Source organism: Etheostoma cragini, chromosome 17 (assembly GCF_013103735.1).
Source record: "Etheostoma cragini isolate CJK2018 chromosome 17, CSU_Ecrag_1.0, whole genome shotgun sequence".
NCBI lineage: Eukaryota > Metazoa > Chordata > Actinopteri > Perciformes > Percidae > Etheostoma > Etheostoma cragini.
The window spans coordinates 9,693,369-9,708,824 of record NC_048423.1 but is presented as its reverse complement, the minus strand read 5'-3'; the positions used below and the strand labels follow the sequence as shown (position 1 = coordinate 9,708,824).

Genomic DNA, 15,456 nt, shown 5'->3' with positions numbered 1-15,456 from the left:
TTATTATTAGTTCTAATTTTTTCATTCAGCATTGTGTCTCAAAGCCAGTAAAAGACTAGGCATGAGATGAAACCCAGCCAGGCGCAGTATTCTGCTGTTTAGATGGCATCCTCCAGTACGATGACACACATGGTGGAGCACCTAAACAACACTTTTTTTTTTTTTTTAATTAGTCTACTTACTCCCCATCTTATTAATTGTAACTTCTGCCCTAACTGCTCCAAACACTGAATTATAACAAAATAATACATGAAAAAGACTGCCTAGAAAACAAATTCACTTCTGGATGGTATCATATATTGATATAATTGTGAAAAATGCTTCTGCAATCATTAAATTGCATCTACAAATTAGCATGTCTAACCTTTTTGTCACTTTTCACCTTTAAGAGTTAATAAAATTCTGCAATTTCTGTAAACGAGACATCTCTGACTATCTGTCAACACCAAAGCACATGAACAGGAAGGTGGTGGGGGAAAAAGAACTCAATGCCGGATGAGAGGCGATTGAAGGAACACAGACAGAAGAATAGAGAGACAAGCCATTTTTTCCTTCTTCCAGGGAGCGCAAAACCCCTGCACTTAGGGGATAAAGAACTGCATCTTGACTTTCTGTTTGATCCATAACTGGAATTGCTTCAATCACCTCTCCCCACGCTACCTTTAACACTGTCTGTTCTTTCTTGTCCGCCCCCTGCCTCATAAGTTTAGTCACTTTCATCCCTTCATCAAATATATATGATGGAAGATATCCTGCATAAACCTATAGGCATTATGCAAGCATTTTTATTTGGCATAACCACTTGGAGGGATTTGTGGTCAGATTGTGCTAACATGATATGTGTTAAAGAGCCCATATCATACTATTTTTTAGCATCATATTTGTTCCCTTGGGACAGGGTCTACCAGAATCCGTTTACATGCTTTGATCAAGAAAACCACTCCTTTTTCATACTGCTAATTGCAGCAGCGTCTCAGTTTCAAACACTCTGTTTGAGCTCTTTGCGCCCCTTCCCAAATAGCCCAGTCTGCTCTGATTGGTCAGCCGGCCCCCTCTGTTGTGATTGGTGAAGCTTTTCGAAGGGGTGTTGGGAATGTAATGTGGTAGGTTGGCCATAGTGGCTAGGATAGTGGTAGGTAAGCAGACTCAGACATTGTATGGTTCCAAAGATAATTATATATTTCCAGTGGTCTGCATTACATGGATAATTAAATAATCAAAACTTAAAAACAATTACACATTCAACTAGTAGCAGCGCTAACAACAGGCATGTGTTCCTAGCAGCACAGCCTCATCTCCCTGTTTCCTTGGGAGCACAAATCCTACTATTTATATAGGGTTGTCAATTCACACCTAAACTAACGATTACTGTGTGTCTACTTACTATAACTAATGACCTGAATGGGAAAAGTGGTGAGCAAACTCACTTCTTCACACACGCTCCTTGCTATAACTGGAGTTCATACCAAGCACATGAATGAATCCACCTTCACCTATGTTGTAACTATACAACTATGTCGCAAACAAAAGAATTGCCATTTCTAATGTTACAGAATCTTAGATACAACTGTCCCAACAGCTGATAAGCAACTTATCCAGGCCCAAGGTTACAGCTGAGCACTGAATGAAAGCAGCTTAGCCACAACCATTAACACTTGACAATAACCTTACAGTATCTACCTTCTTTGTTTTAAACATACAAATACACAAGAAACAAAGCATACTTACAGGTTGTGATCCGGAGGAAGCTCCTGGTTGGCCAATGTGGGAACTGACCTGTCTTTCAGTAATAAATGCTTGTAAAACCCATCCTTGACCAATGCCCAGTTTACAAAGCTATTCTTGGTAAAATGCCAGAGAACACAGAAAATGGTGGGGTTCTTTTGAACAGTGCCATGAATACATTTTATCCACTTAGTCGTCTTCTTTTGGAAATCATCAATGCCATTATGCTTCTCTGTATGTTCCAATAATAGTAATCGCAAACTATATATTTCAAACCAAAGCACACACCGCCTCCATTGCACTTATTTGTTTACTACCAGCCTCCATCCTGCTTCTCCTTTATTCTCTTCCTTTGAGGGAGGGCGTGCTGCTGGGTGGGCATACTCAACTGTTTACGTCATTGTTTGAAATTTGGCAGAGGAATGTGGCAAGCCAGTAGGCAGTTGAGCAAATGTGCTTTCTTTAGGACAAAAAGCTGTATTTTAAATGAATTGTGCTTTTTGTACTTTAAACATCTATTACATTTAAAAACCTAATACATACAAAAAGTATATAACACACCGAAAGATGGTCAAAACCCCTAAAAGCACAACAAGATCTCTTTAGGGGAGAGCAGAGTGGAATTGAACGGTTGCACAGAGTGTTCAAGAAAGCAATCTATTGTTGCTAAAAAATATGAATATATGTTCATGATGTGACTCATGGGCTGCTATGAGAGGTCTGCGTTGGACATGGTCTGTAGAGCCATTTTTCTTTCAGAAATCTCTTCAGTTTCCCTGTTCATTATAGCCTGTAAGTGAGACACCGCGTTCCCATGTCAACCAAGAGATTTGGAGGAAGCTGTGGAAAGAAGTGACTTCCCTCTTCAGGGTGGTTGGCTGTACTGGTCTTGAGTTATTTCGTGAAAGGGATCAAAGCAATCTGACTTGGCCCTTTTAAGAAAGATAGATGTACGGATGTGGGAAATCAAGATCTGCTACAAAAGGGAACACCACCGGGAGCCAGAGAGATGAGGAGACAGTGAGAGAACAGGAAACCAGTGTGAAATCGCTCTTGTTGCACTGTTAGAGAAGGGAGCACAGCTGTCTCCTGCTGTCCACAGACTGCTGATGCAAGATGTCTCTTATTTAAATGCATTGGGTTCAGTGGCTTAAAATCTGTTTTGGTGTATTTCTGCACAGATTTCTATGAAAACAAGTAAATACATATACAATGTCTGTGAAAGAGAAAGTGAGTGAAAAAGAGAGAAAATTCACTCTGACAAATTAAGAAGTGCTGATTGTTCGAGTCCAGATATTTTGATTTGTCAAACATGGTTTGATATTAGTGTTGTAGCTTGTGAGTTCCCTCCCGTCCCTTAAGCATATGCTATGAAAGCTGATTTCACTGCTTATCGCTTCCTCTGAGAATAAGCCTTGTGAGAAAGGTGTGATTTCAAATAGCTCAGACATACAGAAGCTAAAACCCTCTCTATTCCTCCAACTGACACCTTGCTTTTCTCTAGCTCAGAGTGGATGCTGTCTGCTGTAGATTTGTGTGTACAATGCATGACAATGCTCAACATACAATCTTCACGCATTGCTTTGGTTTTGATTTCCACTAGAGCCTGAAGATGTGTATTTACTGTAAATAAAGTCTTTTGATTTATGCGCCATCATAATGTACAAGGTCTGTGCTGTACTTTGCTCTGAGTGATTCTTTGGTGGTAGTAGCTTGTGATTTCTTTGTATTTCCTTTTGCGTGTGTAAAATAGATGGCCCCTGTAGACTTAGATTTTTGTTGTGGCCCTTATGCATGACCAAGTCAAGCTTGCTAGTGGATGCATGTATTAGCTGGATACGGTAAAAAGACAGATTGTTTGGGAAAAGGGTGCTCAATTTTCACCAAAGTGCACAGTGATCATGCTCTTAAAGGTGGCACACCTAATTCTCATGCATTGTTTGTTAGGGAAGGGGAAAATATGTGCTACTTACTCTGAATCCTCCAAGGAAAAGTCAGGTAAAAGTCCATGAGTCGATGCAAGTTCAATATTGTTTGTGAGTCTAAATCTGCATGTATGTTACATTAAAGTATTGCAGCATTTTAGAAAATCAAGTCGCTTTTTGGAGGAAGTAACTGCATACAATCTGATTTATTCAAATAATCCACTGGATTATGGTATATGGTATAATCAAATGTGATTTAGAGATGAATGCGTTCTTTGAAAAATATTGACCTAATGGTAATGCTGTAGGTAGATGTATATGTGTGTGTGGGGGTCACAGCTGTGCGTGCGTGAGGGATGGAGGGCTTGCTGAGACCGGAATGAAAAATCCTCTTTCCATTTTTTTTTTGTCCAGGTGGGCAGGCAATAAGGCTTGACAGAAGATGAGACGGGGGTGGTGGCTCATCAGATGGCTGGGGACAGGAATGGCAATCCTCTCTTTGCTATCCCACAGCTGGGGCCAGGACACAGAAGGTATGAGCAGCCAGCACAGAGGCCAATACCCTCAGGCCTCCCCTTTTTCAGTTAAATGTAGCTGCACTGCCAAGATGATGGTTGTAATGTGGAAAAGGCACAATTTATTTTGACTGTCAGAGGACCAGTATGGTGGGAAAGTCTTTGTAGAACAGCGGAACATTGTTGTTACTGATGGATTATGTGCAAAGCTGAGGTGTGGACCACTTGGTAACAACAAAGGTACAAATTCTTACATCTTCTGGATCAGAAGTAAAACTCATTTTGAAATATTTGAAAATAACTTTGTAGTAAGTAAGGCCTTTACTTGCAAAATATGGTTTTACATATTGTATTCATTTCCAGGGAATATTTTATATTGTAGGTCTGTCAAGAGTTTCCACATGTTAAAGATTTTAAGGTTTCAATGTTGTCTAAAAAGGCATACATGACTATTTACTGTTTATATGCTGTACTCCTGCCAACTACTTGGCTGTATTGATCCGTTACAACATTGCAAATAATGTTGGCGGCATGGTGGCCCAGTGGTTAGCTCTACACAGCAAGTTGGCACTGCAGAGTTCAATCCCCGGTCCAGGCATGGAATTTCTTTTTGGCGTTTGCATGTTCTCCTTGTGTTTGGTGGGTTTTCTCCAGGTGCTCCGGTTTCCTCCCATCATGAAGATATGCATGCTGGGTAACTAGAAAATCAGACGGAACACTTGCACAATAACATAAATGTTGTTTAATATGCATTGTCTTCATAAGTAAATAATCCAGTGGTGTGATTATGGATGGTAAGGGTAATCGTATGTGAAATATGTGTATTCAGCTATCGAAAACATAGATTTTGCATAGTTGTAGGACTTTCATGAGAGTGTAGGAAAAGTTAGATTTTATTGGAGGAGTGGTGGAGAACTGCAGAGACATAGCTATCAGGGAGGCTTTTAGTGTTTTGCATAATGCTTCAGTACAAATAAGTATAATTATTCTTAGTATTCTTACTATGCTTCCTCTCAAACAGACATTTGTTTTTTGAAAGACATTATTTGAAGAGATGGTGTAAATCCATCTTTCTTCCTACACAGTTCACTGGTCGTGCTAAAAGGATTCATCTTGTACTTTCTAGTTTAAGTTCCCACATTACTGAGAGAATATTAGCATCTAGTCTCAAGTCACTGACTTTGTAGCAGATGCCAGTTTAAAGTGAATTCCAGCTGAATAAGATTGGCAGGTCTTTAAAGATGCGACTGAGGGGAAGCTGCACATACACAGAGGTATGCTTTAATTCCCCTCTGTGTGGCAATATTGCACATAATTCAGGTCAATTTTAAGATGCCAGCCCCATTTTCTTCTTTCTTTTCATCCCTTTCCTCCTTCCTACCAATCCTTGACAAGCTCATTAATGTAAAAGCATTTTAGATAAGAGTATAATCTCTGCTTACTGTCATTTGCATTAAGATTTTATTTTTAGTGGTTTGCTTCATGAGTTTATGTGATATAATTTTAGTCGAGAAATGACTTGCTCCATGAATGCCTGATCCTTTGAAGGTGAACGAGTGCCTGGTGGTTTCCTTTTCGGATGAAGTCTCCCTCCCAGGCTCTGACCGCATTAATAAATAAGTATTGTAGTGTGGAGTGAGGAAGCCATTGACCCAAAACATAACAGCTGTGGAACTCAAGAACAGCCCTGTGGAATATGGGTTTGTGGGTAATTTTTTTGACAACTTGTGAGGGCTTTAGAATACACAGGTTTTATTCATTTTATTTATCAAAGCTTCATATAATGTTCCTTGACAAATTATTACAATACGTTTAATTTGTGAATTCTGGCTACGTTTTAATATTAGATCAGTTCTGAAAAAAAAACACTGAACATTGTATTAAAGGAATACGCCACCACTTGTAGAAAGAGGGCTTATCATGGTGCAACGCATGCAACAGAAGTAATTATGTTGTTGATTCACTTTCGCCCAGAACGGGCTAACCGGCAACATAGGATTCTATTTACTATGCTAAGCTAACTAGTGGTGGTGTTGCACTGGACTAAAACAATGCATGCACTGAGACATAAACTGCGTCGGCCCACCTATATCTACAGCTAGGACAGAGTGATAAGCCCTATTTCAACAAACGGTGGCATGTTCCTTTAACACCAGATTCTGTTTGCAGGTAAAGGAACAATTGACCTTCTTACTTAGTCTTTTAATTCATACCTGTCTCATTAAAATTATGTTTATATACAATTAATTTGCTTTGCTAATTGTGTTTTAAGGGGAAATAAAGTCTATATCCACGGCGTTCCACTTCTGGGATTTCTCAGTAGCTGCTGGAAATTACCCCGGATGTCCCTAGTTTTGTCCAGATGTCTGTTACACTCTGCTTTCTTTGTGTTGGAATTTTAAACTCCGGTGGATTTATGAGAACTATGCTTAACTGCTCCTCAGATCTATGCATGGTAAATCCAGACAGCTACCTAGATTATCTGTCCAATCTGACTTTTGAACCTAGACGTTCCACCAAAACAAGTTCCTTCCAGAGGGTATTTTGCTGCGGCACCGTGGCTCTGTCTGGCACCGCCCATGAGAATTGTAATTGGTGTAAAGAAATGCCAATAAACCAGAGAACATTTTTCTCCCATCCCGGAATGCTGTTTGGACTCGCCAGTCCCTCCTCCACAGCGCTGTGGAGGAACTGGCAATGCGAGACATGGGGAAATGTAACTGCCAGAATTCTGTTTCATAACGTTTTATTTTGGTAGGAACATCTACATTTACTGCATGTGACACACACTAGGCATAGGGAGGAGGTCATTGTAGTTAAAAGTGCAGGATTGTGACACCAGGAACGATGGGAATTCCCATCTTGAGTCTCGCGTGTGGTTAGGTTTGGAAAATAAAAGCGCTTTGGTTCAAAGTAACCTGTTTCGTGATTCAGATCAGCTAGATTTTTTCACAATCAAACTGACACTACAATCTATTCTTTACCTCAAACTAAAATGTTGAACATGCTTTTTTTTGCCTTGACATTGTAGGGAAAACAAGTGAAATACGTTGTCAGTGAAAGTGAAGCTGCTGCATTTAGTGTTTACAGTTGGCAATGTTGGAGTGTATACATTAATTTACTCATTGCATTTATCAATGAATCTGAGCAGGATTACATAACTTAAAAAAACGTGTTTATTAGTTATATAAATGTAAATGTAAATTCTAGGAATCAGGGTTGGTAAATTAGTTTGGCTTTTTTACTTCAGGCTGTCTTTCAAATCGGAAAAAAATAATAAACTCTGTTATAACGTGTCGACACAGCTTTCTTGTTTCCTTTTAGCTAAACATGCATGTCTAAATGATAAAAGCAACTGTTGTTGTGATTTGTAATATTGGGCTATATATAAATATAACTCTCTATTAACTTGATACAGCACATTGCTTTTCAAATAAAGCCAAATTCACTATGTGCTCCACTGATATCATTGATACATACCATCAAATGGTTTCTGTACCAATATGATCACAAACTGTCCTTATATTGTCCTGTGACAGCACCATTAAAGGTGAGTTTTATTCTGCTGATTATAAACATGTCTGCAGCCTCTAATTTGACTGGTTGCAGGCAGAAAAATTACAAAAGGGGGCAGCTAGAAATTAATGGTAGTTACCCTGCATGCAAATGAGCTCTGAGTGGATGAGAGCCTGCCAGTGAATGACCCAAAGTGTCATAGTTGTTATGATGGGAGCAAGGGATGACACAAGGTTTATCAGAGTGTTTGGTGAGCGTGAATGTGGACGCAGTTTCCCTTTGCCCGTCAGTGTCACCCTGGGATGAACTTGGTTTGAGCAGGGATTTCTACCTCTCTCAATACCCAATCCCTCATCTTCTCACTCATAAATCTCCGTACTCTGCCCTCCTCAAGGCGCCCTTGGCTTTCGTCTCTGTCAACTTGTTTGTCTGTCTATCAAAATAAAAGGAGCAACCTGAGTTTTATTTTTGAAGGCATTGAGCTGTGGAGTGAGGCATACAGCAATTTCCCATTGACATCACAGTGTCTCTCTAGTCCTTATTTAATTAGCATGGAGAAATCTCAGGCTTCAAATTAATGTTAATGTGAACATATTGTGTGAGAATAGGGCTGACCTTGACAAACATTAGGTTTTCTTCAACTAATCAATTAGTGGATTTGATTGAAAAAACGTCAACTTGGTTAATGTTATTGTCCCTCGTCAGAGGAATGTATTCATGCAAGGATCCCTTATTATATATCCTTTATTGAAGATGAAAGTGGGTTTAGAAATACAATTGTGTCAGATTACTCATTAATAGCTCATTTAACATCAATAATACCATAAGAAAAACAACCATTTAGCTAAGAATGGCTGCATCTTTTATGACAATGTCAACTGAAATGGTGCAGCCATTAAGAAAATTAAAGGACCCTCCTCTTTCGGTTTGTCTGTTTTTCTCCTCCCACGTTCCCTCAGCGGTGTTTCCTTTAGGATTTTTTTTAGCAGCGGGGGCACGTCTGTCCGAATAGTTCAGGACAATGAGCTGACAGAACTGACATGTTGAAGGTTGTCCAATTGGAACGGACCCACCAACGTTTTTGGTGGAGCTGCTCGTTTAATAGTCGACTTGGAAGAAAGCGAAAGTTTTAACAACAAACTACATCAACACAACTGTATGTAAAGTTGAACTGGACAGGCCAAATAACCTCTGAATGGTTTTACAGGTTGTTAAAATGCAGTGTGAGTGGCACCCAACGGGGGATGCATTACATCGGCAGGATAAGTTGAGGCAACCTCAACTACATTGTGCATCGGCCCTATTTCTGATACCGTGGCAACAGAAATTTTAAGGGAAACACTGCTCTCTATTTTGTTGCTTAATTCCTTTTCTTAACACATTTGCAGCTTTCATTTTTCATTTATAATCCTCCCTTCCATGTGCCATGCTTTCATGTTCTCTTCTTTACCTTGCATAATCGGACTGTGACTCCTCTGTACTGTAGTCTCTAAACAGAGATTAATTTTTTACGGGTGCATGTAAACCCTGTATTGTATGTCATGGGTGTTTTGACCATTGTCCAGTAGGACATATGCATGTAAGCACACGCACACACAAACATGCTCACTCGTATTGAGTGTTTGTGTGGTGAAGTGAGGATTAATTATGCCGATGGACACTTCTGCCAAGTGACATCAGCCTACCATCCTTACTCCCACTATTTGCGTTGCATGCTCTCTTCCCATCTGCACATCCATTCTGACCCACAATTGTTTGTCTATTTTTGGGATTGTCTGATTAGGGGCCAGATGTGCAAACTGTGTCTGGCTGCAGCAGACGCCTGTGGAGTGGGGGAGTGACGGGGTTTTAATCTGCCTGCCAGTAAGCTGTAATCAGGCCCAGGTAGCACAAGAGGATGTGGGGGGTGAGGCAGCACGGGGACCAGTAAGACTTGGCCCCGTGCTGCCTGGGGTCTGTACTGATAGACCCAGTCTGGGGCTCAGTAAGTGAATATGTGTGGGCTGAAATGATCACTGGGAGTGTGATTGCAGCCCTTGCCCTCCTGCCTGTGTGGTTTACCTCACAGAGACACACAGATAAGGGGGAAATCTGAAAAAATGTTGGAGGGGGAGCTTCTGCAGAGGGATTATACATCAATTAAATCACCTTCTCTCTTCCATTAACAGCCACTTGAGTTACAAGATGCTGCAGGAATTCATTTTCAACCTCTATCTCTGACATTTCATCATTGTTACAATGATGTTACACAGACTTTTTCTTTCTTCACTGCCTGTCTCCCATTTTTGTTTCCATTTCTACCCCACTTGTGACCCTTAAAAAAAGTACATAAACAGAAATTACAGCAAGAAGCCCCAAAGAGAGACCCAGATATCTGATTTGTTAGGAGAGAGGGAGATATTTGGAGAGAAAGTGATGGAGAGAAACAGGCAGTGATTGCATTTATTGTGCCAAACATAGACCCAAAGTGCAAGAAGGACACAGCACTGTTTTCGATTAAGCTGTTTTTACCTCTCAAGTAAGGGAGTGACTCACAGATCCACAGGTATTGTTTTGCGTTGGTTTGTGTTTGAATTCTTGGAATATTAGCTGCTGTGGTCTTTATTGGTTTGTAATTGCATCAGGGCTGTTGTCTTGGGATTTGCATTGGCAAGAGACCAAAGCTGCAGCAATCCTTTTTACCATTAAGGAAACAAATTATTGTTAGATTCAGCACTTGGTTTCCGTGGCTTTGCACGTTTTGGAAATGCATTTTCCTGTTGAAGTGTGTAAATAGAAAAGTCGTTTTTGTCCACAATAAAGGTTTCACAATACAAATAACCTAGGTATTACGCCAGTCAGCATTCACAATCAGTGTTTTGCAAATAATTGTGACCCCATGCACTGTTAGGGTGAACATATTGATGAAATACTGCTGACGCATATGTCTAATAAGGTATCAGGTACACATAGCAGTATGCAACTAAAATGTCAGCAGTGACTCAAAAAGACTAATTTAATTAATGGCGTGTCGTATTTTTTTACTACTTTACTGTGGTTGGGTGCCATTGTATATGCAATTAGTGTGATTACTGCAATAACAATTTTGAGAGCTAGAAACATGCTTCCAATTCCCACATCTTGTGAGAATGTTGCATGTAGTCTAAGTATTGACATGCTATATTTAAATACGTATCATTTGTTTTTCATAAAAAGGATTTTTTTTATGGTGGTCTATTAATGTCAATATCTCAAATACTAGACGTGCTAAATAAGGTGAATGTGATACACAATAGGCGCAATGGCGACACTAAGAAAAACACCTCTACATTATAATGAAATCAAACATAACTTTGTGAGGCTTATATTTTTGTTGTTGTATGGTTTTGTAAGAAAGCGTTTATATAATGGATACCCATATCTACTAAACATATATTATGGAAACATCATGAAGTTATAAGAAAAAATCTGCAATTTGAACTATATGAACAACCCTTGTGTTAAAAGGTTTAGGTTTTGAGATGTGACAAAGAAATGACCAGTGGTGTATACTGGGAACAAGAAGGGGCTGTTACTAATGTGAACTGTAATGCACAGCTTTGACAGCCAATCCCTGTGGACTATTGGCTCCAATTGTTTAACACTGAGTGCTCACTGGTTTTGACCTGCTGTCAGCCCATGTGCAGCCATTACCTGGCAATGTGTGTTACTGGACAACTGCCCTTTGTCTGTCTTGTTGTCCTTTGCCAGGCCCTGCTGGACTTAACCCAGAATGCCCCTCCGTCCCACATGGATCCATTCAAAATAAACACCATTCCAACTGGGAAATTAAAACAGTCTCCCTGTTTGCTCCGTCTCCAATGATCCCTATCCTGGGCTGCCTGCCACCACAGGGATTAGTGATACCTCTAACATCCAACCTTGAAGTTTTTTTAAGTAGATGCTTGTCAAACCAGAGGTTGTCATCCCTTCCTCAGATGGACCATTGGTGTTGGCTAAAAGAAGAAAAAATATCAACTAGATTTTCCTGTCCGTGCTGGAGGAGCTTTTCATAGGCTCTTTGACATTTTCTTATCATCACATAGGTCCTGATATTTATATGAAAGGGCAGACTCATTTATGGTTGCATATGGACATATAGTACGAGACGTTTTATGATGAGAGGAACCTCGTGTTGAGTTGGCCGTTTGCCATCCATCTAAAGGATGACAAATTAGCTCTTGAGTTTCCTCTTCGGTGCTTTTGCCCTTTCTCAAGATTCTTTCTCTGCCTCTTTCTTGTTTCACTCCCTCCGCTTCTTTTATAATTTTCAATGAGTGGCTGCCCACATCTCGAAAGGGCCACCGTGTTTTGCTGCAGTTTGTAAATGTAAAATGATATGCTCTTCCTAGTTATTTAAATAAGATGCCTCTGATCCTTTTGTAGGATGGCTGTAAAGGTGCCAGATTAATTGTGACAGTGCAGGCTCTTTTACCATACTGCCTGTTTGGTTAGTTGTCCTTTAAAGTCAGTTTTTTTGGATCTCCACTCCCAGAGAGCAGCAGTTTGATTTATTGGTTGCTAAAAATGTGCTTTTGCAGATGAAGCCACAGGAAAGCACAGGCTATTGAACAGAGTGTCAGGTAAAAAATCCCTTTGAAACTAAATGTCAGTAAGCACTGCCTTGTTGCGTTAGTAATATTGAGGTCCATAAGCTGTACAGACTTGAATTTCTTGGGATGTTCTTTGCATCTCAGACCGTCTCATTTAAAAAGTATGATTAAAGAACTATGTATAGAAAAAAAAAACTAAAGTATGTTGGTGGTGCATATGAAAGCTTTAATGTTATCCAATATAGTATATAGGCCCCCTTTGCATTCCCTAAAACACCTTCTAGTTAATTATGACAATATCCCCACCACTGCCCCAAAATGAATCTCAACAGTTTCACAATTCGACTCATTGGGTCTTTATCACTATTTCTTTTAAATATACAGTATATTATTTTATTATATTATGAGGTTAATCCAAGCTAAGTATATTTTGAAGTCCCAAGGTGTTGAAGAGTCGCTGTCTGTTAAAAGCAAAAATCTTAAACAAGCTTGTTTTTGGTAATATTGTCTGATAAATTCTGCCCAGCTTTTATCAATTGTATGTCATGGTTTTGCAAGGCAACATGTTGATTTGTTCAATCACAAGCATTCTACAGATTGATTGAGGCTTGCTTGCACCCCGTTTTTCCACCTAATTCCTCTGAGAGACAATCAATAATAATTTTGTAATTGCAGTTTTACAGCTTCAAATCAACATTGTTAGGCTGATTAGTGAGAAGATCTCTTTTGGTTAGAGGTAATTACCAAGAGGCCACAATTTGAAGATCTTGATTGCGTAGGGTAAGGCCCTATTTACATATTAGTTATTGATTTCTGGTTGTTGCATTTGTTATTATTCCCCTCTTTTTTAAATCTCAGACACCATCCCACGCCTACCCGATACTTTCATTTGGAAAAAAGACATCAGGTTGTTAAAATAAATGTTATTTTATCTATTGAAGCCCATTATGTATCAGCTAAGGACTGGGAGAGAGTCATAAGCACAACTCCACAGCTCTTAGTTGTTCTTTTTTAAGACAACTTTGTGCAGCATGCCAACAAACCAAAGTTAGTCAGCAGTGCTCCTGCTGTGTGAGATAAAAACAAGTTGAATCAAATGATTGGCTTTGAAGTTATGTTCCCTTGGTAATACAACATATATAGTAGGAACATACAACAGTGTGCAAACTATTTACAGTACTATTCATCTGGGTCCATTTGGGCTTGGGGTGGCTGTGGATCAGAGGTAGAGTGGGTCAGCCCTCAACAATAAGATTGGTGGTTTGATCCCCAGCTCCTCTGGCATGTTGTCAAAGTGTCAATGTGCAAGACACTGAACCCTAAGTTACTCCCTGGACGTTTTATGTGAACAAATAAAGTGTCTAATAATAAAGGTTTTGTTTTTACTTTTGTGTCCACAACTAGTTGGCCTGTTAATGTGCTGAACACCTAATGTACTGTAATCTCACAGATGTTTAAATATCATTGAAATATGCGGTTTTGGCCAATAATACTTTTTTCTTCTTCTCATAGTTGAGGGTTTGTAGGCGAGGCAGCCAGCTAAACACAGCTCAGTCCGCACCTTGGGCATTTCCTCTCGAGTCAATGGTACCTTCTGACCTTGTTTAGAAGGGTCAATCTAAACTAATTAACATATTAACTCTGTCGGCCACTGTTAGGAACAATGCTAGCAGTGTTTAACAACCAGGAAAGCTGTGTTTTATTACACTGTTGACATACAGTGCATTTACATTAATAGGTTTCGGAAATATACAATATTGAATCTCTCAAACATCCTCAGACATACGAATAGAATCCAGCAAAACTGGATTGGAAATTTGGCAGATAGACTTTAATATGTTTGATTTCATCTTGACTCCCAGTCTTCATCCTCCTAAACTAGATAGTTTTGTGTCCCTGATCAGTCTAAATTACCTGTTGAGTGGCTTTGGCCATTGTTTATTTCATATGACTTAGTCAACACTTAAACTAAAATACAGTTAAAGACACATTGTTTCTTTCATCCACTGACACATGATGTTCCATCACCCGCCTACTCCTTTCTAATGTTATTATTGATTTGTGTCAAGACCAAGGCCGACAGCTCTTTAAAAAAAATCCCCAGCCCTTTTACAATCATAACATTTTACCCAAGAAATAATGTTGATAGGAGACACATACTGTTAAAAACACACACAACCCCAAGTCTGTTGATCAGATTTGTTGAAAAACTATAGACCTCAGTAACAGAGCTCCCCATGCTGCTGCACACCACTCTCCCTTAGCTGTGTGATCGACTGCGTCTTTCATCTAGCTCCCACCCTTCCGCACTGTATTGTTTTTGACTGGTTATCATTTTGAGCGACCACATCACATTCCCTCATGAGACATACACAACATTCACTTTCACAGATTGAGAAGGGCACAACTCATTTGATATTTACACTTTGCTCTTTATCCCTTTCTTTCCATATTACTCTGCATTATGTGTGTACATAGTCCATATTTCCATTGTATTTCAAGAAAAGCTTGGCTTTTCTCTGGCATTTGAAACGCCATCCTTCTGCCGCACTGCTTTTGTTCTAATTCAAGGATGTACCTGGTACACTTTTAAGAATGAGGTGACGCATTTATCAGCACAGTTATTTCCTTTAGGAAATATGAAAACACAGATCAGAAGCTGTAGCATGTACACTTAAACATGTTCATCACGTAGACTTCTACTTCTTCGCTGCTGGCGTCAGCTAGTTTCATAACTCTTCTTAACATATATAAACAGGGAAGCAATGGAAACAAAAGCTCTATTCCAGACTGAACAATTTACAAACCTGTCTCATTCATTACTCACAGTTTTTAAACCTCCATGAATTATGCCCGTGAACTGAACCATCTAACATAACTTCTTTGACCCACAGCCAGCCACTGTATCATTCCCAAATGCATCAGAATCAAGGCTCTAAACACCGACCACCGCACACGCCACTTATCAAAACATCATAAAATGCTCCCTTTCACCTTCATGAGACTCAGGCTGTAGTGTTCGCGCTTACCGGTGATTAGCAATAGCCTGGCCTGCTAAACAACACATACAGCCAAACAGTGTTCTACCACATTTACTCGGTCCATTTCGTTTTACACCATCTGCTCTCAATACTGTCTTAACCACACATGTCCCCAAACATTTGTTTCACTCCTTAAGGCTGACACTGAAAGGCAGTAGCTTGT

The 15,456-nt window shown here is 39.7% G+C and overlaps 1 protein-coding gene across 18 annotated transcripts in view; it reads left to right on the top strand.

The window, feature by feature from the left end:
* Positions 1 to 15,456, top strand: part of pcdh15a (protocadherin-related 15a) — a 197,280-nt gene that overhangs the window by 58,471 nt on the left and 123,353 nt on the right. For all 18 annotated transcript variants that reach the window (XM_034897631.1, XM_034897633.1, XM_034897632.1 and 15 more), the window contains one exon: positions 4,065 to 4,183. In XM_034897631.1, coding sequence (XP_034753522.1) covers positions 4,093 to 4,183 — 91 coding nt within the window. In that variant the 5' untranslated portion in view covers positions 4,065 to 4,092. The remainder of the gene's footprint in view (positions 1 to 4,064; positions 4,184 to 15,456) is intronic.